Source organism: Phyllobates terribilis, unplaced genomic scaffold (assembly GCF_046119375.1).
Source record: "Phyllobates terribilis strain yellow unplaced genomic scaffold, ASM4611937v1 Scaffold_2__4_contigs__length_985480577, whole genome shotgun sequence".
NCBI classification, from domain to species: Eukaryota; Metazoa; Chordata; class Amphibia; order Anura; family Dendrobatidae; genus Phyllobates; species Phyllobates terribilis.
The window spans coordinates 293,137,180-293,165,027 of NW_027362762.1; the positions used below are offsets into that span (position 1 = coordinate 293,137,180).

A 27,848-nucleotide genomic window follows, 5' to 3' on the forward strand; every position below is an offset into this window, starting at 1 on the left:
AAAAAAAGTTTTTAAACTATTAAAAAAAAAAAATCACAAAATAAAATTAAATAAATAAAATATTAAACCAATAAATCCGTAAATTATTACAAAACCAAAAAAAGTACACATATTTGGTATCGCCGCGTCCGAAACAACCCGAGCTATAAAACTGTCACACTAATTAACTCCTTCTGTGCACACCGTAATAAAAATAAATAAAAAACGGAGCAAAAAAATATGCTTTTTCATCATATCGCCAAACAAAAAGTGGAAAAAAATGCGATCAAAAAGCAGAATAGAAATAAAAATGGTACCACTGAAAACTTCATCTTGTTCCGCAAAAAAAAGCCGCCATACAGCTCAATCAGCCAAAAAATAAAAGTTATAGCGCTCAGAATAAAGCAATGCAAAAAAAATATTTTTTTTTCTATAAAATTGTTTTATTGTGTAAAAGCGCCAAAACATGAAAAAAATACAGTAAGTGTAGTATCGCTGTAAACGTACTGACCCGAAGAATAACGCTGCCTGATCACTTTTACCACACGCAGAACGGCATAAAAAAAACCTCAAAAAACAATTCCTGAAGTGTTTGTTTTTGTTAACTTTACCTCCCAAAAAACGGAATAGAAAGCGATCAAAAAATGTCACGTGCCCAAAAATGGTTCCAATAAAAATTTCAACTCGTCCCGCAAAAAACAAGCCGTCACATGACTCTATCGGCCGAAATATGGAAAAATTATAGCTCTCAAAATATGGTGATGCAAAAACTAGATTTTGCAAAAAAAGCGTATTTTAGTGTGTGACAGCTGTCAGTCATAAAAACCCAATATAAATCTGGTATCTCTGTAATCGCACCGACCCGAAGAATAAAGTAATCTAATCCGTTATATCACACTAGGAACGGCATAAAAAATAAATAAAACAAATATTATTCACCTGCTACTGATTTGTTTATTATGTCTCCCAAAGATCCCAGTAAGGCTCTGCTCACATTTATCCTGTGCTCTGCGCTGAGCACTTACACCAGAGTTTCCGTGTAAATCTCTGAAATACGTGATTCAGCCAGAACCCATGATGGAAGATTCCCTGTGATGAGGCAGATATAGGCCACTGTGGATGCCGTCTAGCCTGGGATCCCACGGTGTCATTTGTTTTAGGCGTGCATAAAAGTGCGGTTGGCCACAGTTTTGTGCACTTCTGAAAAAAAGGACACCACTAAACAGAGGCCAGACGGAGTCCAGAGTAACTCTGCTGCCTCATTACAGTGAATGGATCCTGCAGGGGTTTCATCTGAATTACATCACTTGGAAAATTAGATGGAAACCCCGATGTAAGTGCTCAGCCTAGAGCGCCGGATAAATGTTACGTAAAATGTTCCCAATAAAAGCTTCAACTCAGTCCTCAAAAAAAGCTAGTCCACACTCGGGTCCATCATCTGTTAAAAATATAAGGGACTTCCAAGTTACTGGTAGCAGAAAGGCTCTGGAAAAGCAAAATGGTCTTTGCCCCCCAAAAGAAATTCAGAAAATTTTGTGCTCCCAAATCCAAATGCCTATTCTACAATAATTTGTTCTCCAATTGTCAAATAGCGCTCCTTCCCCCTCAAATCTCACCGTATGGCTAAGTGGTACGATACAGCCACATATGGGGTATTGACACTTTTAGAAGAAATTGTGTGACACATTTCGGCACCATTTTTACCCATTGCCCTGTGTGAAAATGTAAAATCTGAGGGTAAAACATTTTTTTGTGGTAAAAATATAATTATGCTTTTTTCACTGCCCAATGGTATAAATTTAAAAATTAAAAAATGCTCACTACTTCCCTAGATGAATTCCTTGAGAGGTGTAGTTTACAAAATGGGGTCACTTGTGGGGGTTTCTGCTGTTTTGGCATGTCAGCGACTCTTCAAATGTGACATGGTGTCTGCAACCTATCCCAGCCAACATAGCGCTCCTTTCTCTTCCGAACCCTGCCGTACACCAAAGCAGTGGTTTTCCCCCACATATGGGGTATCGGCGTACTCAGGAGAAATTGTACAACAAATTTCATGGTGCAATTTATCCTGTTACCCTTATAATAATGCAAAATTAGGGAATGAAAAACATTTTTTATGGGAAAAATGTGAAAATTTTATTTTTACGGCTCAATATTATAAACTTCTGTGAAGCAGCTGGGGGTGCAAGGTGCTCACCACACATCTAGATAAGTTCGCTAAGGGGTCTAGTTTCCAAAATGGTGGCACTTGTGGGGGGTTTCCGCTGTTTAGGCACATTAGGGGCTCCCCAAATGTGACATGGCGTCCGCTAATTATTCAAACAAATTTTACATTCAAAAAGTCAAATGGCGCTCCTTCCCTTTCAAACCCTGCCATGTGCCCAAACAGTAATTTGCCTCCACATATGGGGTATCAGCGTGTTCAGGAGAAATTGCATAACAAATTTCATGGTGCCATTTATCCTATTACCCTTATGATAATGCAAAATTAAGGGATGAAAAATGGTTTTGTGGGAAAAATGTGAAAATTTTATTTTTACAGCTCAATATTATAAACTTCTGTGAAGCACCTTGGGGTTCAAGGTGCTCACCACACATCTAGATAAGTTCCCTAAGGGGTCTAGTTTCCAAAATGGTGTCACTTGTGGGGGGTTTCCACTGTTTAGGCACATCAGGAGCTCTCCAAACGCAACATGGCATCCGCTAATTATTCAGACAAATTTTACATTCAAAAAGTCTAATGGCGCTCCTTCCCTTCCGAACCCTGCCGTGCGCCCAAACAGTGGTTTTCCCTCACATATGGGGTATCAGCACGCTCAAGAGAAATTGCACAAAAAAATTTGGGGTCCATTTTTTCATGTTACCCCTGTGAAAATAAAAAAATTGGGTCTAAAGTAACATTTTTGTGAAAAAAGTTAAATGTTAATTTTTTTCTTCCACATTCCAAAAATTCCTGTGAAGCACCTGAAGGGTTAATAAAGTTCTTGAATGTGGTTTTGAGCACCTTGAGGGGTGCAGTTTTTAGAATGGTGTCACTTTTGGGTATTTTCTGTCATAAAGACCCCTCAAAGTGACTTCAAATATGATGTGGTCCCTAAAAAAAATGGTTTTGTAAATTTTGTTGGAAAAATGAGAAATCGCTGGTCAACTTTTAACCCTTATAGCTCCCTAACAAAAAAAAATTTGGGTTCCAAAATTGTGCTGATGTAAAGTAGACATGTGGGAAATGTTATTTATTAACTATTTTGTGTGACATATCTCTCTGATTTAAGGGCATGAAAATTCAAAGTTTGAAAATTGCAAAATTTTCGCCAAATTTCCGATTTTTTCACAAATAAACGCAAGTGATATCGAAGAAATTTTACCACTATCATGAAGTACAATATGTCACGAAAAAACAATCTCAGAATCAGGGGAATACGTTGAAGCGTTCCAGGGTAATTACTTCATAAACTGGCAGTGGTCAGAATTGAAAAAATTGGCCCGGTCACGAAGGCAAAAACAGGCTCTGGCGCGAAGTGGTTAAAGGTCAATTTGGTAGTCTACAGTCACATTAAAGTGGCTACACATTTTTGCACTCATCATGGAAAACCCCTTTTAATGACTATGGTTTTAGAATGGGAAATCTTAAATCTCCTGTAAGTGTAATGGTTAGCTGTCTCAATGCTTTTATCAAGATAAGTATGACTGCCATTCATCCTTCCACATTGATTACACCCCGTCTTTCCGAGAATACTGAAGGCATTTCTGGTTAGTTGTGTGGTCGGCATAGGTGTATGGTAGGCATACTAATTTTAAGCTGTTTCGTGAACAAAGGTTTCGGTAACTTAATGATTGCAAAGCTGTAAGGCCAGAATGTACAGTGGAATGAGGAACGTTGGTTATATCAACAAAATAGTAAAAAAAACAAATGTTAAAAAGCAAATTAAAAATGAACACCCACAAATTTCTGCAAATTCATTATACGAATTACACAGTCTAAAAAGACCAAAGTCTGATTATTATTGTGTGTAGGCTCTGCCCTTTGCTCACCATGGCAGCTTGATAACTATCTTTCCCATCCCTACCAATCTCCTTTCTAGTGGTTTTTTTTTTTTTTTGGTATGTATTTCTTAAATCTTGATGAAGAAACTTTGTGAACAATTTAGGTAAATACCTTTTTGTATTGTCTTGCAGCTGACTGGAAATACAGACATGCTGGACTAATGGCATTATCAGCCATTGGGGAAGGCTGTCACCAGCAGATGGAAGGCATCCTTAATGAGATGGTCAACTTTGTACTGCTCTTTCTTCAAGACCCGGTAAATTGTCAATGCTTTTATAAAAACTATGTGAAATGCATAAAACAACAAACTCTGCAGATTCTCGCCCTCCCTCGGTCAGTGGCAGCTCACTGCCGCTGCTTCGGTCCCGCTCTAGAGGTGATGTCACATCAACACAATGTGTTGGCTCTAGCTAGTCACTGAGCTCACCAGTTGTGCTTAGGTTGACCACACGTGCCACTGAGCTGATGGCGCGAAGTCACTGCTCTAGCCAAAACACCGGGACCACAGCAGGTGCGGAGAGCTGGTAATGGGCACAGCGACAGAGGAGTACACGCTTAATTTATTTTTGACGTTTTGCAGTTTGGAGCCCACTCTCCAGAAAGTAAACAACCCCTTTAACATCTGCTTGTTCTCACACTACATAAGCCTTTATACTTTTCCTTTTGTTTTTTACTGCTGTAGTCTGCAACCCAATTTTTGCTGTGTAAAATATCAGAAACCTGACTAGCCTGTAACTTGTCTTCTTTCAGCACCCCAGAGTGCGCTATGCTGCATGCAACGCTATTGGACAGATGGCAACTGACTTTGCTCCTGCGTTTCAGAAAAAGTTTCATGAAAAGGTAAACCTTTTTAAATGTTAGTACCAGTATTCGTGCTGATTTTGTTACCTCTCATTCTCTCATTAAACTGTTTTTCATAATTTTGTTAACTTATGTTTGGAGTATATGATTTAGTCACAATTTGCATCCATGTACCTGACTGGTTCACTGCGTTATCTGAGCTCCCATATTGCTCTTACATAATCTTAGATGTGAATAGATTTCAGTGTTCAGAGAGAGGGGAAAAATAAATTTTATATAAAACTTAAACTTTAAACTTTTTTTTTTTAAAGTAATTCTGCAATATAGCACAGGTTAATAAATACAGAAACTAAAATAAAATATTATATATATATATATATAAAAATTATTTTAGTTTCTGTATTTATTAACCTGTGCTATATTGCAGAATTACTTTAAAAAAAAAAAAGTTTAAAGGAGTTTAACAATTTGTCTTTAACAGATGTGTTGGAGACAACTCTCTGTACATTTACGATCATATACTAACATAAGTATTGCAGGTTCTTCTCCTGTATTTAATAGTACAGCTTTTCTGTCCATAAAATAGCTGCTGATGGAGCAGCATGTGACCGGACCTGTCCATCAGCTTCGTCCGATAGAGAAACACTTTCCCATGAAAGATGTTTATCTATTGGTGGAGGCTGATGCACAGGTCTGGTCACTGCTCCTCCACCAGCAGCCATTGTATGGACTGGTGAACTGTACAGTCTGAGGAAAGCTGCACTAACCAGTGATGGAGAAGAACCTGTAATATTTATGATAGTATATGATGGTAAATGTACATAGTTATGTCCCCAACCCATCTGGTAAAGAAAAATAAACTTGCTAACCCTGTGAGCTGATTCTTCTTCCATCAATGGACAGTGCAACACGGGCTATAGAAGGCAAATGGTGCAAACTTTTTTTTTTTTCTGAAACACAATTAGAAAAATAATTTTTAGCCCTAATTGTATTCATTTAAGTAAGAAAATAAACATTTTTCTCAAAGGTTAATAACAGCTTTTAAATATATTTACAACCTTTCATTTTGATGAGTATCGTAGTTGAATACATGTGACATCTCCATTTTGTTTGTGTAGAGCTTGTCAGAATAGATGGATAAAACCCACAATATCTTGATTTTAAGGGTGAGGGAGGCAAGAAAAGCACTTAAACCCCCACCCACTTACCCATCATATTACATGTTACCATACATTTCTAATATATAGTCAGTATACTTTATATCCTTTCTTCTGCTGATGCGGTCTGAGTCTGGTGCACCATCTTCAGCTCCAAAGTTGCCACTGCCGAGGTATGGGTAGTGCTACGAAAAGTCTGAACCACGCCTCCAGTGCTTGTTCTCTGCTGTGGCATTTACGCAGCACTGTCATCAATGGCGCTGGTCCAACCCACACTTATGGAAAGGTAGAGGGGCGCAATTCAAATTTGCCCCAGTGGTAGTCATGCCTTTCCACTGGCCATTTAAGAGCCAAGTTGAATGAAGTATGAAAGACTCACTTTTAGTAAGGGAGTTAAGAGCCTCTTTAAACTCTCTTCTTATATCAATTGGAGAGGGTTTCAGCACCCAGACTCCAAAACTGCCCCTTCCTGTTTCCAGTTTGCGCTTACTTATGCTACCGTATAATGTGTAAAAATATGGTGCAAAAGCTACCAAAAATCTCTATCTTTTAGGTTATTGCAAGCCTATTACAAACTATGGATGACCAGGCTAACCCTCGAGTCCAGGCCCATGCTGCTGCTGCTCTTATCAATTTCACTGAAGATTGTCCTAAATCACTACTAGTTCCTTATCTGGATAATTTGGTCAAACATTTACATTCGATTATGGTGGTCAAACTACAAGAGGTATATTATCTTATTTTTTTTTTACATTTTTTACTTCGATTAAAATTATAAAAAACTCATTTTTCTTTGCTAGTTAATCCAAAAAGGCACAAAGTTGGTGTTGGAGCAGGTGGTGACTTCAATAGCCTCTGTTGCGGACACTGCCGAAGAGAAATTTGTTCCTTACTATAATCTGTTCATGCCTTCCCTGAAACACATAGTGGAAAATGCTGTCCAAAAAGAGCTTCGCCTGCTCAGAGGGAAAACTATAGAGTGTATAAGTCTTATTGGTCTAGCTGTTGGCAAAGAGAAGGTAAGAGTTCCATGTTTGTGCATCTGTGTGAAAATGTGTAGCATGTTTCCTGTGCCCTGATCAATTACATGGGGTTGTATGGTGCTGGATAACAAATACAGTTTACATGGTGTCATTTGTTTTCTTTCAGTTCATGCAAGATGCATCCGACGTGATGCACCTGCTGCTAAAGACTCAGACGGACTTCAGTGAGTTGGAAGATGATGATCCTCAGGTGTGTATTACATGTTTCAGAAAAAGAATTTCATTTACGCACATGCAGATGACCTTGGTCTTGAACACTTAGTAGAGCTTATAAATGAGGGAGACTTCAACAAAAGCAGATATGTGAAAAACTTTATTTAATTTGCGCAACAGGATATAAGACATATTCACTCAACAGACATAAAGTTTCTTATCCTGGTGCACGAATGAAATTAAAGATTTTACACATCATATCCATGTATGCTGGACATTTTTTCTTTTCGTATGGTGATTTAAGGGAACCTGTTAGCAGATTTTTTTTTTACCCGAAACTAATATCTGTTAAGTTGTTGTAATGCGGAATAAATCCATACCTTCATTTTAGAAATCAGTGTTTCCATTTCAGAGAAATTCCTTGTCCAATTCTTATGCTAATGAGCCACAAGTGCAGTGGACTTGGCCCTCCACTTACAGCTCTCTGGCCTTTTCCCACTGCCACCGGTCTCCCATCACTGACTATCACCCTTCTCTGCGACCTGCTCCCACCCCCAAGATCTCATGCAAGCTTAGTGATTCTCAGGGCGACGATCTGCATGTGCATCACTCCAGGAATGACAGCACTTGCATGAAATTGCGTGTGGGGGGCGGGTCACAGAGGAGTGAACAGTTCTTCAGTTGCAGGAGGCGTGCAGCGGGCGTGAAAAGAGGCCATAGAGCTGTAAGTGCAGGATCAATCTTCTGCACTTTTGGCTCATTAGCATAAAAATTGGACAAAGGATTTCTCAAACAAAAACATGTGGCTCTATTATGCTTTACAGTGAGTTAACAGAGATGATATGGGGTACAAAAACTGATTCTCTTTAAGGCATCCACAGTCCACCATGCAGACATGGTGAGCTGGCTTCTCCATTTATATCGATTACTCAAGGTTAACAAACTAAAAATGCTTTTTTTAATGCTTTATCAAAGTTAGAGACGTGTGCAATAAATCTATTTGGATTAGTTATCCATTTTTTTTCTCATTTTAAGATTTCGTATATGATTTCTGCATGGGCACGTATGTGCAAAATCCTTGGGAAAGAATTCCAGCAGTACCTTCCTGTGGTCATGGGACCTCTCATGAAAACTGCTTCAATTAAACCAGAGGTGGCTCTTCTTGACAGTGAGTTTTAGATCTGTTGATATTTTTATTCCCTATTTTGAAAAATAGATAACTTTAGCATATCATACTTCTCAACCAAATGATAAAATTGTGGCTGGTGATAACTTTCTGCATAAGTGTACTTTAAGGCTTAACCCTAGAACGCATACCTGGGGCCTCGCAGGCCCGCCCTGTTAATTGTTTTCTATTTTCTGCAAGATTACTTTAGTTAGAATTTTGAAACTCTAGGTATTCCTCAGGTATATAGTTGTTTGTCATTTTTGTTTGAGTTATTCCATGTTATTTGCACACGGGCCTAAAAGGCCCCAGGTATGTGAAAGTGTAGATTTTTATGGTCATGCGTTCTAGGGTTAAAGTGGATCTGCCATAGGATTTCACAATGCAAACTGGATAGAATAAAAAAAATCCCCTATTGGTGTCAAGAAAGAGAAGGAGAAATAAGGATCCCCCCCCCCCCCCCCTCCCGGTGTACAGTGACTAAACATTAGTTGGCACACATTTTCGACAATGCATGTTGAGGTTATAAAAATCAAGACACTCCCGACATCTAGTGGAGATGGAATGCTGTTAAAGGGGATGTTCACTGCTCAGACAATTTACACCCCAGAGTACTGAAGGAGATCGTAGAAGAAATTTTAGAACCACTCTCCATAATCTTTGAAAATTCTTGGAGAACAGGAGAAGTCCCAGAAGACTGGAGAAGAGCAAATGTTGTTCCTATCTTCAAAAAGGGGAAGAAGGTGGACCCAGGGAACTATAGGCCGGTGAGTCTGACTTCTATACCAGGAAAGATCTTTGAACAAATTATTAAACAACATGTATGTAAGTACCTGGATAAGAATGAAGTGATTAACCAGAGTCAGCATGGGTTTGTAACTAACAAGTCATGTCAGACTAACTTAATTTCCTTCTATGACAGAATCACTGACTGGGTGGATCAGGGAAATGCTGTAGATATAGTATATCTTGACTTCAGCAAAGCATTTGACAAAGTATCTCACACCATCCTTATTGAAAAAATGACCAAGTATGCAATGGACCAGGCAACTGTTAGGTGGATTCATAACTGGCTTAGTGATCGGACTCAAAGGGTGGTTGTAAATGGCTTCACATCCAGCTGGATGAATGTCTCAAGTGGGGTACCACAGGGCTCCGTCCTGGGACCTGTATTGTTCAACATCTTTATCAATGATTTAGATGAAGGAATTGAGGGTAAACTGATTAAATTTGCTGATGACACAAAGCTAGGAGGGATAGCTAATACTAGAGAAGAGAGAGAGAGGATTCAAAAAGACCTAAATAAACTGGAGCAGTGGGCAGCAACCAACAGAATGGTTTTTAACAGGGAAAAATGCAAAGTCCTACATCTGGGCAATAAAAATGAAAAAAGCATATACAGAATGGGAGGAATAGAGCTAAGCAACAGTACATGTGAAAAAGACTTAGGTATACTAATAGATCATAGACTGAACATGAGTCAACAGTGTGATGCAGCAGCAAAAAAGGCAAATACAATTCTGGGATGTATTAACAGAAGCATACAGTCTAGATCACGTGAAGTCATTATCGGTCTTTACTCCTCTTTGGTCAGACCTCATCTGGAATACTGTGTACAGTTTTGGGCACCACATTTTAAAAAAGACCTAGACAAACTGGAGCAAGTTCAGAGAAGAGCGACCAGAATGGTGACTGGTCTGCAAACCATGTCCTATGAGGAACGGTTGCAGGATTTGGGAATGTTTAGCTTGCAAAAAAGAAGACTGAGAGGAGACTTAATAGCTGTCTACAACTATGTCAAGGGCTGTCACATTGTAGAAGGATCATCTTTATTCTCATTTGCACAAGGAAAGACTAGAAGCAATGGGATGAAACTAAATGGGAGGAGACACAGATTAGATATTAGAAAAAACTTTTTGACAGTTAGGGTGATTAATGAGTGGAACAGGCTGCCACGAGAGGTGGTGAGTTCCCCTTCAATGGACGTCTTCAAACAGAGGCTGGACAGACATCTGTCTGAGATGATCTAGTGAATCCTGCTTTGAGCAGGGGGTTGGACCAGATGACCCAGGAGGTCCCTTCCAACTCTACCATTCTATGATTCTATGATTCTCAATTGCTGTATTCACCCTTCTAAAATAAAAGCCTATACTCACCTCTGAATTAGCCCTGCATGGGGCTTGTGTGAAGTTTTACCATGCAACCTCTGCAGCCAATCAGCAGCCGCTTAACTCTAACTTCTTTGGATGAAGCTGCTGCTCTGACTTCCTTCAGACATAACTGGCATTTGTAGGGAGGGCTGATTAGCTGTAGGGCTGACGTGGCATAACAAAACGCTGGAACGGCATCGGAGGGGAGTATAATAGGCGGTTATTTTTTAGAGCGAATATGCAATTGAGAAGAGGATTAGTGGCAAGTCTCTTGAAGCTGGTCCAGGAGTATGATTTTGCCTATATTTAAGAAATTGGGATCCTTAAACTCTAAAGACAAAACACTAGAAATAGTGAAATTGCTCAGGGAAGTGTAGTGTTGCGTACAATGGATAATGATGGGTAACAATGTAAATGCATACCTCTACGAATAAAAATACAAAAATGTCCAAAAGGTACATCATATATACTTAAGAAATGATATTTCACAAAAGCATATACTTTAATAATTTAAAAAATATCACAATACCTGTTAGAAGAAAAAAAATGCTCAACTAGATAACTTTAGATTTTAAGAATTTAAGTAGTTAAACTAATCCAATTTAATACAGATTAAAATAGTCTTGTCTGGTCCCTTTAAATGATCACTGCTGTATATGATGCCCGGTCAATATGACATAACTCGCCTCATAGGTTCTGCTTGGCAGTTAAACACTTGATGGTTGTCTTAGAGTATTTGTAGCATTGCTGAGCACTTTGTCAGAATGAAAACTGAAGAGAACCCAGACAAAATATGGAGGCAGATGGTTGAGGAGGTAGAGCCTGCATTCTGGCCTTACGAAAATGGAAGTCTTATGTTAGCCCATTTTGGAGACCATACCAGAGAAGTTCATTGAAGATGGAGAGGAAAAGATTGGAGTTCTAAACAGACTAGATAAATTTGATTTAGTAATACTCCAAATTTACTCTGACCTTGATGAAATCCGTAAGGATCTTGAGGAAATCTGAGAGGAAGAGCAAGATGTGGAGGAGCAACAAACTGTAGATACCTATGAGAAAATGAGTGCCACTTTAAAATATATTAATGAAGCAGATCTGAGCGTGAATTTGGTTACATCACAGTGGTGGATTCCAAAAAGCCTCAGAAGGAACATTAACAGCAGAGAAGAAAAAGCCCAGCCATTTAAATTCCTTAGAGCGCAACTAGGTTGCTGTAATATCACAACCTTGGAATAAAGGGCTTAACACCATCACCAGGTCAACCAGATCAGAACATCAGATGATCATCAGAATTACTAGGATCACCAAATTTCATCAAAAAATAAACCTGAAAACTAACAAGACCAAGACACTCTGATATAGATCTGCTGGGTGGGAAATATCATATGAAAGTTGTATACCATAGTAATTTGATTCTTATAAAATTTCAAACCATTTTAAAAATGTTTCTCTGACCTCCATGTGATTCTGCCTGGTATATTATACACACATTTCACTAGTTATTGAGGAAAGTGATTGCAGAGTCCAGAGAAACGGGGTAGATCACATGTGGGGCCTGGAATAATGTCTTGGTGTCGCCCAGCTTTCCCACAGATTTATAACACATGATCAAACGGATTGTTAAATCAGCACCCCAGAAAAAAAGTTTTGTCTATATAGTGCAGCATAGTCTATTAAATGTATATGGGCTCTTATGTATACTAGGTCTATACCTAGTACCTCAGTTAAATGTCTTAATTTGTCTGCAATCTTGATTTCTTCCCCTTTGATATGGTTCCCTTAATGCAGATTATATTTCTCAGTATGCCAGTCTCGTCATATTGCATTTACCCCTATTTAATTGTTGCCAGTCATTGATAAGTGACATAACTGCTATGTATAGCACAGACTGTGAAAACTATGGGATGTGCCCACATTGGGTTAAGAGGCCAAACCAGACACTACATTTGCATACACATGTTTTGTGGTGATTGCCCCACATCAGTTCAAAGCAGCAGGTCTAATTTGTATGAGTGAGAAGCACCCGACAACGGTGTCTAAAAGGGTAAATACAGAGGGACGAGGAGGGGAAGAGCGGATATCAAATGTAGTTCACAGGAAATCAGAGGCTGACACCCTTTCTACATATAAGCGCATGTACTGGACTGATAGATTGGAGATCACATTACCGAAGTTCTTATAGAGGGAAGATGTATAGATGTAACTGAGGGATGAAATCATCAATATGGATGGGGAGTAGGCATTGAGTAGGCATTAAATGTGCAAAGTGAGAAATCTCATTGTGCTCAGTACAAGTAGCAGCTATCAATCTGTTCATCTCAAGCTCTCTCAGCTGGACTCACAAAATGCTTGTTTCAATACTAAGATATTTCATATGGATTTTCAAAGTAAGTACATCGGCCTCATGAGATCTAAAAGATCTTTTTAATAGGTGTTGAGTTTGTATTGTGAAATCTGACAAGTCCTGTTTATCAGTTTTCTTTGTCTTTTATAGAACTTTGTTTCTGTAGACTAGTTTAAAGCCCTTGTGTTAAATAAGCACTTTCATTTTTTTTTATTGCCTGATAAAGTATACTGTAGTGTTAATATACTTACTGATTGGCATCTTCCCTGGTTTCCAGTGTTGCTCCAGTCCGCTTCAATAAAAGTGAGCATAGTGAGGCTGGATGCGTCTAGTCGAAATATGGCTGGAATTTTGCAAATTGCATGATCACATGACCGCCCGCCCGCTCCCAGCACAGGAGAAACCTGACAGTGCACACTGTGCTCCCTCCTAACTAAAAAAAAAAAAATCCAGCATAATCTGTGCAGAAAAATAGCCCCATAAGGTGCTTAGACTGCAGGTAGCTTTCCACATGTTTGCCAGTATTGTAGTTGAGGAGTCTTGATTAACTGGGTGCATGTCTCCAGAAGCACTATCTGGACAGTAAGCTGGCATATTTGCAATTTTCAGCTCTGGAACACAAACTGCATGTTTCATTTATGGAAAACACTTGTGGAGTCAAAATAGTCAATATAACCAATAAATGAACTCCCAGAGGGGTCTAACATTCTAAATGAGATCAATTGATTGATTTCTGCTGTTCTAGCACTAGGGGCGCTGCAACTGGCACCCCCAAACTATTTCAGGAGTAGCTATGCTCAAATATTGCTCCTTCCCTTTTGAGCCCTGTAGTGTGGCATGACAATACTGTGCGGCCTCATATGGTGCATTGCCACATTCAGGAAAAACTGGGTAACAAATTATGGGGACCTTTTCACCCACCTAATCATTGGAAAAATAAAAACTCTGGGACTAAAACAACATTTCAGTGGTACAATTTATTTTTTTTTTCTTCATGGCCCAATTTATAAAATCCATGAATTGCTTGTCAAGATGCTCATTACAGCACTACCTGAATTCATTGAGGGATGCAGTTTCTTAAATGGGGTCACTTTTGGGGGGTTTAGTATGCGATTCTGGCACTTCAAGGACTCAGTGTAACTGCCACCTGCAAAATCTGCCAAACGCCACTAGCGCGCTTTCCCTTTTGAGCTTTGCAATGTGCCCTAACATTAGTTTCTGACCACATATTGGGTATCAACGTAGTCAATAAAAATAAAAATAAACCCCACAATTTGTAACTCAATTTCTCCCATTTCTACCCCACCCAAGAAAATGAAAAAATAAAATTAGGCTAAAGCAGCATTTTAGTGAAAAGTATTTTGGTTTCTCATCCCAATGAATCATAAATTCTACATTGCTCAAAAAAATAAAGGGAACACTCTTAACACATCCTAGATCTAAATGAATGAAATATTCTCATTGAATACTTGGTTCTGTACAAAGTTGAATGTGCTGACAAAAAAAATCACACAAAAATCATCAATGGAAATCAATTTTATTAACCAATGGAGGCCTGGATTTGAAGTCACCCCCAAAATTAAAGTGGAAAAACACACTACAGGCTGATCCTGCTTTGATGTAATGTCCTTAAAACAAGTCAAAATGAGGCTCCGTATTGTGTGTGGCCTCTACATGCCTGTATGACCTCCCTACAACGCCTGGGCATGCTCCTGATGAGGTTGCGGATGGTCTCCTGTGGGATCTCCTCCCAGACCTGGACTAAAGCATCCGCCAACTCCTGGACAGTCTGTGGTGTGACGTTGGTGGATGGAGCGAGACATGATGTCCCAGATGTTCTCAATCGGATTCAGGTCTGGGGAATGGGCGGGCCAGTCCATAGCTTCAATGCCTTCATCTTGCAGGAACTGCTGACACACTGTAGCCACATGAGGTCTGGCATTGTCCTGCATTAGGAGGAACCCAGGGCCAACCGCACCAGAATATGGTCTCACAAGTGGTCTGAGGATCTCATCTCGGTACCTAATGGCAGTCAGGCTACCTCTGGTGAGCACAAGGAGGGCCGTGCAGCCCTCCAAAGAAATGCCACCCCACACCGTTACTGACACACTGCCAAACCGGTCATGTTGCAGGTAGCAGATCGCTTTCCACGGCGTCTTCAGACGGTCACGTCTGTCACATGTGCTCAGTGTGAACCTGCTTTCATCTGTGAAGAGTACAGGGCGCCAGTGGCGACTTTGCCAATCCTGGTGTTCTGTGGCAAATGCAAAGCGTCCTGCACGGTGTTGGGCTGTGAGCACAACCCCCATCTGTGGACATCGGGCCCTCATACCACCCTCATGGAGTCGGTTTCTAACCGTTTGTGCAGACACATGCACTTTTGTGGCCTGCTGGAGGTAATTTTGCAAGGCTCTGGCAGTGCTCCTCCTGTTCCTCCTTGCACAAAGGCGGAGGTAGCATTCCTGCTGCTGGGTGGTTGCCCTCCTACAGCCCCCTCCACGTCTCCTTGTGTACTGGCCTGTTTCCTGGTAGTGCCTCCAGCCTCTGGACACTACGCTGACACACTGCAAACCTTCTTGCCACAGCTCGCATTGATGTGCCAGCCTGGATGAGCTGCACTACCTGAGCAACTTCTGTGGGTTGTAGAGTCTGTCTCATGCTACCACGAGTGTGAAAGCACAACCAACATTCAAAAGTGACCAAAACATCAGCCAGAAAGCATTGGTACTGAGATATGGTCTGTGGTCCCCACCTGCAGAACCACTCCTTTGAGTGTCTTGATAATTGCCAATAATTTCCATCTATTGTCTATTCCATTTGCTCAACAGCATGTGAAATTGATTGTCAATCAGTGTTGTTTCCTAAGTGACAGTTTGATTTCACAGAAGTTTGATTTACTTGAAGTTATATTCTGTTTAAGTGTTCCCTTTATTTTTTTGAGCAGTGTATGAACCACTTGTTCAAAATATTCACTAACATCTAGATGAATTGCTGACAGCGTGTAGTTTCCAAAATGGGGTGACTTGTGGTGGCTTCTTCTATTTTGGCATCTCTGGGGCTCTTCAAATAAGAGTTGGAGTCCAGTCTATTCCAGTCAAATAACTCTCCTTCCAAGCTCTGATACGTGCTGAAACGATAGTCTTCGATATGGATTGTTGCCGAATTCAAGAGAGATTGGGTAAAAAAAATACAAATTTCACCTCCCAGTGTTTCATAGAATTTTTTTTTTTTTTTTAAACGCTGGTTAATTTGCGATGCTCCTCAAACCCCATAGATTAATCTGACAGGTGTATATTTTTACAAATTGGGGTCACTTGTTGGGAAGGTAATATAACCAAAATATTGCTTTAGCCTCAAATTTTTTATTTTCACACAGTTAATAGGAGAAAATAGAGACCACAATTTGTTTAATTTCTCCTTATTATGCAGATACCCCATATGTAGTCAGAAACTTTGGGCACATGGAAATGAAGGACTTTTATTTAACTCTTGGATAGCAATTTTGGCTGGAATAGACTGCACACGCCATGTCGGATTTGCAGAACTAGCAAGTTACTAAAACCGCAATCCCCATATATATATTCATTATAATATATATATTTTTTATGTGCATCTCACTAAATTAGAATATAGTCAAGAAGTTAATTTCAGTTCTTCAATACAAAAAGTGAAACTCATATTATATAGTCATTACAAACAGTGATCTATTTCAAGTGTTTTTCTGTTAATGTTGCTGATTATGGCTGGCAGCCAATGAAAACACAAGTGTCATCTCAGTAAATTAGAATACTTTATAACCAGGGCTGTGGAGTCGGTAAGCCAAACCTCCGACTCCTCAATTTCCATGTCACCGACTCCACGACTGCGACTCCCTCATACATGGCTCATGTTTAAGTGATAAATTTACTGTAGCACAGATTCATCTCAGCTAAAAATCTAGACCTTAGATCAGGAATAGGACAGACATTTATAGGATATTTCATAACTCCCAAATTATGAACTGATATTAACTTTTTGATATTCTAATTTAGTGAGAAGCACTTGTATCTCATGTCAGTATGGCTGGGCCAGAGTACCTAAACAGTCTGTCATGTACTGGGGCGGTGGTCCGTAAGCGAGCCTGCCTGCCCCACATGGCACATTTGTGTTGCATGGAGCAGAAGATTGGATTTTGGATATTCAGAACAGGTAAGTATAGCCTGTTATGACCATTCCACCACATCTCTCCTACTTCCTTCCACATTTTTTCCCCTCCCTGCACCCTTTTTTCTAAAGCGATTTAGAAGGGTGGGGACGGCTGGGAATGAGGGTCGGTTACGAGGAGTGGTTGGGTCTTGATGCCCGCCTGCTGGGTCCTGCCTGTGGCTCTGTCTTCCACTGCCCTGCCTGGTGGGCGTGACATGTCGCTGATGTGGTGCCATGATCAATCCACGCAACTGCTGAGTCGACCAGTCCGTGCAGCCCGCAAATGGACATCATGTCCTCATCAGCAGCAGCTCTTTCCAACGCCTGCCCCTTTAGCCCCACTCCATCCTTTTCCACCAGCAGAGCTATATGTCGCAGCAGTAGTTTGAAGATTGCTCCTGCATGGGACCCTCACACTTGTGGCCCATTCGTCATATTTTATGACTCGAGGTATGGAGAGCAGATTTGGTTTCAAAGAAATCACTTACAGGTTTACTCTTTCAGGGTTCTCGCCTCTTCAGTACTAAATTTAACAAGATCATGCTGATGCCACGGGCGGCAGAAGCGCTCTGCTTCCCTAGGTCAGGCCTGGCCCAGCCATCCATTTCGAAGATGCGGTGGGGCGGCTTTGCAATTTCGCCCCTTTCGTCAGTTTCCTGCACCAGAGGATTCCGGTCATCAGGTCAGTGTCTCCCAGAGGTAAAGGAGATCATCCTTCAAACCCACTCCTGCCTTGCGTTCTCTCGATCCGAATCCTGGTGTTCTGTGGCAATTGCAAAGCGTCCTGCGCGGTGTTGGGCTGTGAGCACAACCCCCATCTGAGGCAGTAGAGGAGTTAACATATGATTTGCGGCCCTCACTTCTTCAAAGAGGAAAGACTGGGGGCAGTCAGCGATTTATGGGTCAGAGGTAGTCTCTTCTGGCGACTGAATAGTTTGTCGCTCTACCGCAAGATTGTTTTTTCAGATCTCATCCCTCCACTTCACCCAGTATAAGAGCCCATTTCAATCAAGCGATAGCTTCCCTGCTTCCAGCAGAAGTAATCATGAGGGTTCCTCCTTCAGAACACCTATTCATCATCCCCAAAAAGGATGGTTCTGTACAACCCATTCTAAATCTAAGACAGCTGAACTATTTGGTACGTCTGTGTCACTTCAGGATGGAATCGCTCCTTCAGTCGTGGCATCCATGGAGGCCAGGGAGTTTGTCCTTGATAGACATTCAGGACGCCCATCGTCACGTACCTATCTTTCCAGCTCATTGGCGGTTTCTTCACTTTGCAGTCAACCAAGATCACTTTCAGTTCATGGCTTTTCCCTTTTTGCTAGCAACTGCACCCAGGGTGTTTTACAAAGGTCCTGATCCCAGTGATTGCTTAGCTCCGGACCAGGAGGATGGTGGTAATCCCCTACCTGGGTGATATTCTGGCCAAGTCACCTTCCTGTTCCCAGCATCTGGAGGTTTGCAGATTGTTCTCGACTCGCTGGAACAACTTGGATGGATTGTCAACAGGGCAAAGTCCTCATTAGTTAGAACACAAAAGGCTTCAGTTCCTAGGTTTGTTATTCTATACAGTTCAAGTGTCAATCTTCCTTCCAGAGGAGAAGAGGCTAGCACTGCAATTCCGTGTCGGAATTCTGAAGCGGCTAGTGACATTCTCTGATTTTGCATGAGTCTTGGGGAAGATGGTAGCATTGTTTTAAGGCAGTCCCGTTTGCACAATTTCATTCAAAGCCTCAACAGAACAGTTTTGGCCTGTTGGGACAGGTCAATACAATCTCGACCTTCCAGTTCTACTTACACTTCACTGTCGCCAGTCTCTCTCAGGTGGTTGACGTCGCCCTTATTAATACAGGGTTGCTCGTTCTGCCCCATCCAGTGACTGATTCTGACTACGGATGCCAGCTTTATAAGGTAGGGGGTCATCTTCCGCTGTCTGTTCTTAAATCCTAGAATAGTCAGGAGAGACTTCTTCCTATCAATGTATTGGAGCTCAGAGCTGTCCATCTGGTTCTTCTACATTTGCAGCGCCTGGTGCTAGGATTGCCTATCAGGATCCACTCAGACAATGCCGTGGCAGTGGTCTATATCAACTAAGGAGGGACGCGAAGTCTATCCGCCAAGTCAGAGGTGGTAGAGATACTGAGATAGGCAGAGGACAAAGTTCCTCTGATCTTGGTGATTCATGTACCCAAAGTGGACAACTGGGCGTCAGATTTCTTGAGGCACCAGCAGGTAGTGGCAGGAGAATGGGCTCTTTACCCAGAGGTGTTCGAGCAGATTTGTCATCGGTGGGGCACACCAGATGTCGATCTGTTAGTATCCAGAGTATAAACTATAAGGTACCAAGATTAATCGCAAGGGGGGAGGGGGAGCCAATTTTCATTTAGAATGTAATAGTGTGGCAGCAGACTATCCCATGGTTCTCTGTGTCCCCCAAGGAAGACCATCGAGAAACAAATTTTACTTGCGGAGAGCGACATGTTAAGTATCATGGTGAGGAGACTTTTAAAGCTACAATGCTCCTCTGGGAAATATGCAAATTGTCTCTTCAGTGAGGAAGAGGACCAGAACTCTAGTGCCACCTACAGGAAGTAGCAATCCTAAAAGTCAAGTGACCCTTTAACGAGCCTTATCACATGACTTGGGATATAAGCCAGAACCAGAAACTCAATTGAAGCACAAAAATGAATATTTCCCAGTTTCTTAAAGGGTTAAACTACATGCCAGCTTATGGCCTACAGTTGCATACATTGGGAAAAATCTCTTGATTTATGAAACAGTGCTATGGAGTCGGAGTCTGTATAAAATGGACAGACTCCGACTCCTAAAATATATAATAAATTGGGTACAGTAGTTCAATGCAGTTTTTGGGGAGTATTTTTTCCGTGTGCATGGCATTATGAAGTCTGAAGACTACCAACAAATTTTGCAGCATAATGTAGGGCCCAGTGTGAGAAAGCTGGCTCTCCCTCAGAGGTCATGGGTTTTCCAGCAGGACAATGGCCCAAAACACACTTCCAAAAGCACTATAAAATGGTTTGAGAGAAAGCACTGGAGACTTCTAAGGTGGCCAGCAATGAGTCCAGACCTGAATCCCATAGAACACCTGTGGAGAGATCTCAAAATGGCAGTTTGGAGAATGCACCCTTCAAATATCAGGGACCTGGAGCAGTTTGCCAAAGAAGAATGGTCTACAATTCCAGCAGAGCATTGTAAGAAACTCATTGATGGTTACCGGAAGCGGTTGTTCGTTGTTATTTTGGCTAAAGGTTGTGCAACCAAGTATTAGGCTGAGGGTGCCAATACTTTTGTCTGGCCCATTTTTGGAGTTTTGTGTGAAATGATCAATGATTTGATTTTTGCTTCATTCTCTTTTGTGTTTTTTCCTTGCAAGCAAATTAAATGAAGATAATAAGACCAAAGAATTTGTGATTGCAATCATTTTCAGGAAGAAACTGAGTATTATCTGACAGAATTGCAGGGGTGCCAATACTTTTGGCCACCACTGTAACCTTGATTTGCAAGTTTTTCATTCGTGTTTGTTTTTTTGTTTTTATTTTACAGCTCTAGATATGGAGAATATGGGTGACGATGATGGATGGGAGTTTGTTAATTTAGGAGACCAGCAAAGTTTTGGAATCAAAACTGCTGGACTTGAAGAAAAAGCAACTGCATGCCAGATGTTGGTGGGTATTGCATGCATAAAATTTTAGATTTCATATTCCTACCAAAACAGAATTATCAACTTATCAATGTCAGAAACATCATGCAATATATTAGCGTAACCATCGTTGTCATTTTTATTACATAAATCAATAGGACACGTGAATATTTTGTACTATATTCTATCAGAGAAATCATCTTTCTGAGCCAGAACTGATCGTTGGGTTTCAAAATTCTCAATTCCTACGTAGAATCTGTATTCAATGAAGACAAACTGTTACATTACGTTAGTAGAAGATGTCAATTTTTATTAAGATTCTATATAGAGAGGAGGAAGAGACAGGCGCTAGAGGCAGAGCTCCAGCCTTCTCTGTCCTCTTGTCTACATGGAGGGAGGAGGAGGTTGGAGCTCTGCCTCTAGCTCCTCAGTCTTCCTATATTGAATCTTAGACGATAGAAGCCAGTGTCTACTGATATCTTCATAATGTAACAGTCTTTATTTACGGAATACAGATTTTACCTAGGAATTGAAAATTACTATAAAGTTTTTTTATTTTCATGTGTACTATTGATTTTTTAAATAAAATCATGGTTACCCTTAGCTAGTAATACAGCTTTGTAGAGCAAATATTATAAAAATCAGTATAAAGGAGTTCTCCAGGGCTTTGTATGGGGCTGTTAACTACCTGCCTCTTCTGCTTTGGCGGTGACTCTCCTGCTTCCTTTGACCTCATGTCAACCGAGCAGCTCTTTTTTTTCCACTCTGCTCTGTCGATGGGGCATCTGGGCAGTTCAGCAACAGTGAGCTGGCTGTCAATCAACATGACATTGGCAGTGATACCCTGTCGACAGAGAAGAAGAGGAGGTGGTGCTCTGTCGACGTGATCTCACCAGAAGGAGAATCGCGAGTAGGAGCCTTCCACGACCTCTCTGAGCTGGAGGAGATTGCTGCAAGGCACAACAGGTATGTAGTTAGTAAATACTCTGCAGTAAGTTCTTAATTTTTCATATGGGGCTAAGTGAAGTCCCAGATAAACCCTTTAAAACCAACACATCTATGAATATATATCCCAACAAAGATGGATAAGGATCTATTATGTATTATCTACCCAATAGATAATACATAATATCCGTCACAAACCACTGCTCAAATAAATTAATACCCTTCAGTGATCTTAACCCATATTCCTCAAAGCAATATTAAACCGCACAGATACCTGCGGTCATGATGTGATAGGATCGGACTTATTTCCTCCTTACACATCTGCAGTGCTTTTTGAGAACTAGGACTATAGCAGGGCTTGTCCAATGTTTCTATTGGGGCCTTACCACACAGGCCATAATTCTGTGGGCCTTACCATCTGTAGTAGAAGTTCATGGTAAAAAAAAAAAAAAAAATTCAAAATTGTGGGACCTCAATATATTAAAATGGGTACACAGTAAGCCAGCTGTGTTACTAAACTAGTGATTTCTGCAGCCGCAGAAAAGACTGAGACCAGTCTTGCAGTTTTGAGAATCACTGATTTAGAGAGTTGCAAAGCCATTCACTTGACAGGAGCAAGAACTGGAGAATAAGTTGGAAATATTTGTTTGAGATAATTTGCAAAGTATACATAGTTACATTTTTTTGTATGGCGTAAAAGAACAAATTTATTTTCTTTACTTCTCTTGTGTCTACAGGTTTGCTATGCTAAAGAGCTGAAGGAAGGATTTGTGGAGTACACTGAACAAGTTGTAAAACTGATGGTTCCACTCCTTAAATTTTATTTTCACGATGATATCCTTACAATGGAAACTTGTGTGTGAATCTAGAGCATTCTCATCTGTGACATTTAAGGAATATCCACACTTGCTCGACTGTATTTTGTAACATGTTTGGCCACTTCTCCAATGAGGTGCCAGATAGGACAAGGGAGTAGGTGGACTTCTTCCTGGAAATACATGCAGGTCCCACCTTTGGGACCCGTAGCTATTGGTCATTTATAGCTTATCCTTTGCCATCAATGTCTAACATGAGAGCACCCCTTCAAGTGACTTGCTTAAATAAGAACTAAATGTAATCCTCCACCTTGGGACTAAAAAGTGATTATTTGACATCTGTAGTCAATTTACCTGGTGCCCTTAGTTATTATTTATTATTATAGCGCCATTCATTCCATGGCAGTTTACATGCAAATTTGCCTTTTGCTACCTTCTTTGCTTAGATCAGCGTTCCAAACCTCCTGCTTACAAGAGGGCCTTTCTCTCATGTGCTGTTGGATAGAAAGGAAGGATAGGCATGGTTAAGACTTGCCACTATACTCTCCACACAACTGTGGCTGCCAAATTGGAAGCAGGCGGAAAGGAATACTGATCATAGCTGCAGGAAGCAAGTGGTGCATAAGGTAGGGTGACAATACATGAGATGTATAGAAACTTTACAGTCCCAGGATGTGGGCTTGCTTTCACAGGTGATGGCAATATATTTAGTGGTACTTAAATTCAGCTTGGCTTTCCTGATGCCTGATTAGATCTAAAGTCAGCTGTAAAGATTTGTGATCCCTTTTGGATCTCAAGACTCGTGATCCCTTTTGGATCTCAAGACTCGTGATCCCTTTTGGATCTCAAGACTCGTGATCCCTTTTGGATCTCAAGACTCGTGATCCCTTTTGGATCTCAAGACTCGTGATCCCTTTTGGATCTCAAGACTCGTGATCCCTTTTGGATCTCAAGACTCGTGATCCCTTTTGGATCTCAAGACTCGTGATCCCTTTTGGATCTCAAGACTCGTGATCCCTTTTGGATCTCAAGACTCGTGATCCCTTTTGGATCTCAAGACTCGTGATCCCTTTTGGATCTCAAGACTCGTGATCCCTTTTGGATCTCAAGACTCGTGATCCCTTTTGGATCTCAAGACTCGTGATCCCTTTTGGATCTCAAGACTCGTGATCCCTTTTGGATCTCAAGACTCGTGATCCCTTTTGGATCTCAAGACTCGTGATCCCTTTTGGATCTCAAGACTCGTGATCCCTTTTGGATCTCAAGACTCGTGATCCCTTTTGGATCTCAAGACTCGTGATCCCTTTTGGATCTCAAGACTCGTGATCCCTTTTGGATCTCAAGACTCGTGATCCCTTTTGGATCTCAAGACTCGTGATCCCTTTTGGATCTCAAGACTCGTGATCCCTTTTGGATCTCAAGACTCGTGATCCCTTTTGGATCTCAAGACTCGTGATCCCTTTTGGATCTCAAGACTCGTGATCCCTTTTGGATCTCAAGACTCGTGATCCCTTTTGGATCTCAAGACTCGTGATCCCTTTTGGATCTCAAGACTCGTGATCCCTTTTGGATCTCAAGACTCGTGATCCCTTTTGGATCTCAAGACTCGTGATCCCTTTTGGATCTCAAGACTCGTGAGGTCAGAACCAAAGTTTATGAAACCAAATGTGTCAAAGGATCATTGACTTTTACAAATCCAACTGTCATCTTTATCATTAGACGTCTAGGACAAGTACAGTATTTGCGCCTTCACACTGAGATGCTGTGCCAGGATAGTCACTGCTCCCCACGCCGGGACTGTGTGCGTGGAGAGCAGTGACCTTTCACTCTCCTTAATAGCGTGCACACTGTACCCTCGGCGCCGCTCTGCGGTCGGTGTGCCCGCTATATAAATACCATGAATATTCACTACAACCCATGGGAGTGGCTTGTGAATATTCTGCATACCAGGAAGAGGGATGAGGGGGGCCATGCATACCAGGATGGGGGGGATATTAACAGAATTGGAGGACCATTACCCCTATAACAGTCTCAGCAGCAGACTCCCCTCCCCCTTAACAGGGCATTATGACCACATTTTTTGTTTGCTTTTTTTTTTTTCTATTTTCCTCCTCTAAATCCTAGGTGCGTTTTATGGTCTGGTGCGTCTTATAGTCTGAAAAATACAGTACTTATTTTCTCAGATTAAGTTATAATAATGGCTGTTGCAGAATACTTCCCTTTTGTTTCATTTCATTGTATGTACAAACTCTTAAGGCCCCTATTCATTATGATTGGCGATATTTACACTGGTCTTAATGAGGGGTGTGGAGAGGTCAGACGCTTCTGATTAATTTTCCCACGAACAAAGTACATTTTAATTAAGTCTTAGAATAAAAATAAGTCCCATAATTGGATGTATTAAATAAATAAATAAAAATGTTCCTGTCATGATATAATCTGTGTAATGGCTGTCTCTCACCGTGTAGGAACATGGTCTGCACATGCCACATCTCCTGGGCAGGGGAGGATGTAAGAGTATACCGACAGAGGAGCATGGGATCAGAGCTGCTGCTTTCTGTGAGGTAAAACGGGCAAGGATATGTTGTAATTCACAGAAAGAATCAGCTGTAATCCCATGTTTTCTGGCATTATGGCTTTGATGAATCTGACTTATCTTTGTGAAATGTGTATGTATTGGCTCACGGGCAGTATGAAGGGAGTTGAAATGAATTGTGAAAAAAAAGCTGCCAGTCTTTCCTTAACTTGAACCATACGCGTAAGAGTCGCTGCTGCAGAGTCAATGCCACTGTTGTTGGAATGTGCACGAGTGCGTGGTCCAGAGTACTTAACCCAAATGTGGCACTTCATGTGTGATGCTCTTATAAAAGGAATTGGAACAGAGCCAGACTCTGATGTTCTGTCAGAAATAATGCACTCATTTGCTAAGGTAACTTTTAAGTGTTATATTTCTAGAGTTATTTTCAGTTACATGATTAAAACCTAACTCCAGCCTACATATAAGAAAATGGGAAGCCACATACTAAACTTTTCTAAATATTTCTAGTTAAAAAAAAAAACCGTAATGGTAACTCCTTAAATTGCCTCTAAAGGCCCCGTCTTTTATTTTCTTAACCTAGGTAGCCACCTACTGGTAAGTGGTAAACTTTAAGTAGAAATAAGTAACTTGTGGTGCCTCATAGCCAAACAAGATGTGGGGTACTGCTGTGTTCAGGAGATTAAGGGTACCTAATTGCCCACAAAGCTTAAAATGCTGCGTCCCCAAAATCTGAACCTCTTCTTTCTGTGTCAAAAACTCATTCTGAAGCTGTTCTCTGGAATGTAATACCCCATTCCATCATTTTAAGGCTAGATTTAAACATCAATTTGTCATGGTCAGAGCATGGACCGTGATTCAGAGAGCGGCTGCAGGTCTCTCCACCCGAACTCAGCACCCTCATAAAAGCCTATGAGCTTGCTGACTTGAGGTCAGGAGACCTGTGAACAGAGTTTTTGAATGATCTCTGCAGGGAGGTTGTTCAGAACATCTTAAAGAACCAACCACAGATCTTCTGTGGATGCGCAAATTTTTGTCTCTAAAATCCCAGACAGATTTGATATGAGATCAGGGCTCTTTGATGGCCATATCATCACTTGATTTAAATTTCTCTCTTGTTAATTCACTTTGTATTTTGTTAAATGGTTATTCTCAAGTTTCTTTCATTAGACAGCATGAACCTAAGTTTGTAGTATAAGCATTTTTTGGTTTAATCTGCAGCATATCAGTTCTTTCAGCATGTTCACCCCTTGAAATGAAAGGGGACACATACCCTTAAAAGATTGCATAGCGGCACGGTGGTGCAGTGGTTAGCACTGCAGCCTTGCAGCGCTGGGGTCCTGGGTTCAAATCCCACCAAGGACAACATCTGCAAGGAGTTTGTATGTTCTCCCCGTGTTTGCGTGGGTTTCCTCCGGGTTCTCCGGTTTCCTCCCACACTCCAAAGACATACTGATAGGGAATCTAGATTGTGAGCCCCGATGGGGACAGCGACGATAATGTATGTAAAGCGCTGCGGAATAAGTTAGCGCTATATAAAAAAAAAAAATAAAGATAAAGAAAGATAGCTCTGAGCTGCTCAAGAGGCAACTTAATTGAGAAAAATAAGCGATTAACACTTCTATTTTTGAAAGCCTTTTTATTTTGAAGCATTTTTCCACACCTCCCTAAAACTTGTGCACAGTACTGTATGTCCCTGAAAAACTATTTTTTTTATTCTTTTTTTTTTTTTTTTTCCAGTGCATTGAGGTTATGGGAGATGGATGCTTAAACAATGAACACTTTGAAGAACTCGGAGGCATAATGAAAAGCAAACTAGAAGAGCATTTTAAAAACCAAGAACTAAGACAAGGTATTGCCCTATCAATTATTCATTTACATAATTTTAACCTGAAACATGCATCCAGTGTGACATAAATGTGTATCTACATGCATGCTTATTTTATTTAGATGCCCACATAATGAAGCAGTTATTTTAGTTTTTTTAAATTATTCTGTCAAACCCAATTTTTTTTTTCTAGTGAAAAGACAAGATGAAGACTATGATGAACAAGTTGAAGAATCATTGCAAGATGAGGTACCATATTTTTCGGACCATAAGACGCACCTAGGTTTTAGAGGAGTAAAATAAAAAAAATAAAAATTTAAGCAAAAAATGTGGTAATGATGCACTTTTAAGGGGGAGGGGGTCTTCTGACACTGGTATAGGGGTAATGTCCCCAAATTCTGACAATGTCCACATCCTGGTATGCCTGGCATCCCTCCATCCTGGTATGCATGGCACCCCTCATCCTTATCCTGGTATGCATGGCACCCCTCATCCCTGTCCTGGTATGCATGGCACCCCTCATCCCTGTCCTGGTATGCATGGCACCCCTCATCCCTGTCCTGGTATGCATGGCACCCCTCATCCCTGTCCTGGTATGCATGGCACCCCTCATCCCTGTCCTGGTATGCATGGCACCCCTCATCCCTGTCCTGGTATGCATGGCACCCCTCATCCCTGTCCTGGTATGCATGGCACCCCTCATCCCTGTCCTGGTATGCATGGCACCCCTCATCCCTGTCCTGGTATGCATGGCACCCCTCATCCCTGTCCTGGTATGCATGGCACCCCTCATCCCTGTCCTGGTGTGCATGGCACCCCTCATCCCTGTCCTGGTGTGCATGGCACCCCTCATCCCTGTCCTGGTGTGCATGGCACCCCTCATCCCTGTCCTGGTGTGCATGGCACCCCTCATCCCTGTCCTGGTGTGCATGGCACCCCTCATCCCTGTCCTGGTGTGCATGGCACCCCTCATCCCTGTCCTGGTGTGCATGGCACCCCTCATCCCTGTCCTGGTGTGCATGGCACCCCTCATCCCTG

The 27,848-nt window shown here is 41.2% G+C and overlaps 1 protein-coding gene across 1 annotated transcript in view; it reads left to right on the top strand.

The window, feature by feature from the left end:
* The window catches only part of IPO5 (importin 5), a 68,407-nt gene that overhangs the window by 23,214 nt on the left and 17,345 nt on the right, over window positions 1–27,848 (top strand). Inside the window, exons 11-21 of the mRNA XM_073664171.1 lie at window positions 4,156–4,280; window positions 4,775–4,864; window positions 6,536–6,709; window positions 6,783–7,001; window positions 7,132–7,215; window positions 8,214–8,346; window positions 20,590–20,711; window positions 22,369–22,465; window positions 25,203–25,375; window positions 26,723–26,834; window positions 27,004–27,059. Of these exons, the coding sequence (XP_073520272.1) occupies window positions 4,156–4,280; window positions 4,775–4,864; window positions 6,536–6,709; window positions 6,783–7,001; window positions 7,132–7,215; window positions 8,214–8,346; window positions 20,590–20,711; window positions 22,369–22,465; window positions 25,203–25,375; window positions 26,723–26,834; window positions 27,004–27,059 (1,385 nt within the window). The remainder of the gene's footprint in view (window positions 1–4,155; window positions 4,281–4,774; window positions 4,865–6,535; window positions 6,710–6,782; window positions 7,002–7,131; window positions 7,216–8,213; window positions 8,347–20,589; window positions 20,712–22,368; window positions 22,466–25,202; window positions 25,376–26,722; window positions 26,835–27,003; window positions 27,060–27,848) is intronic.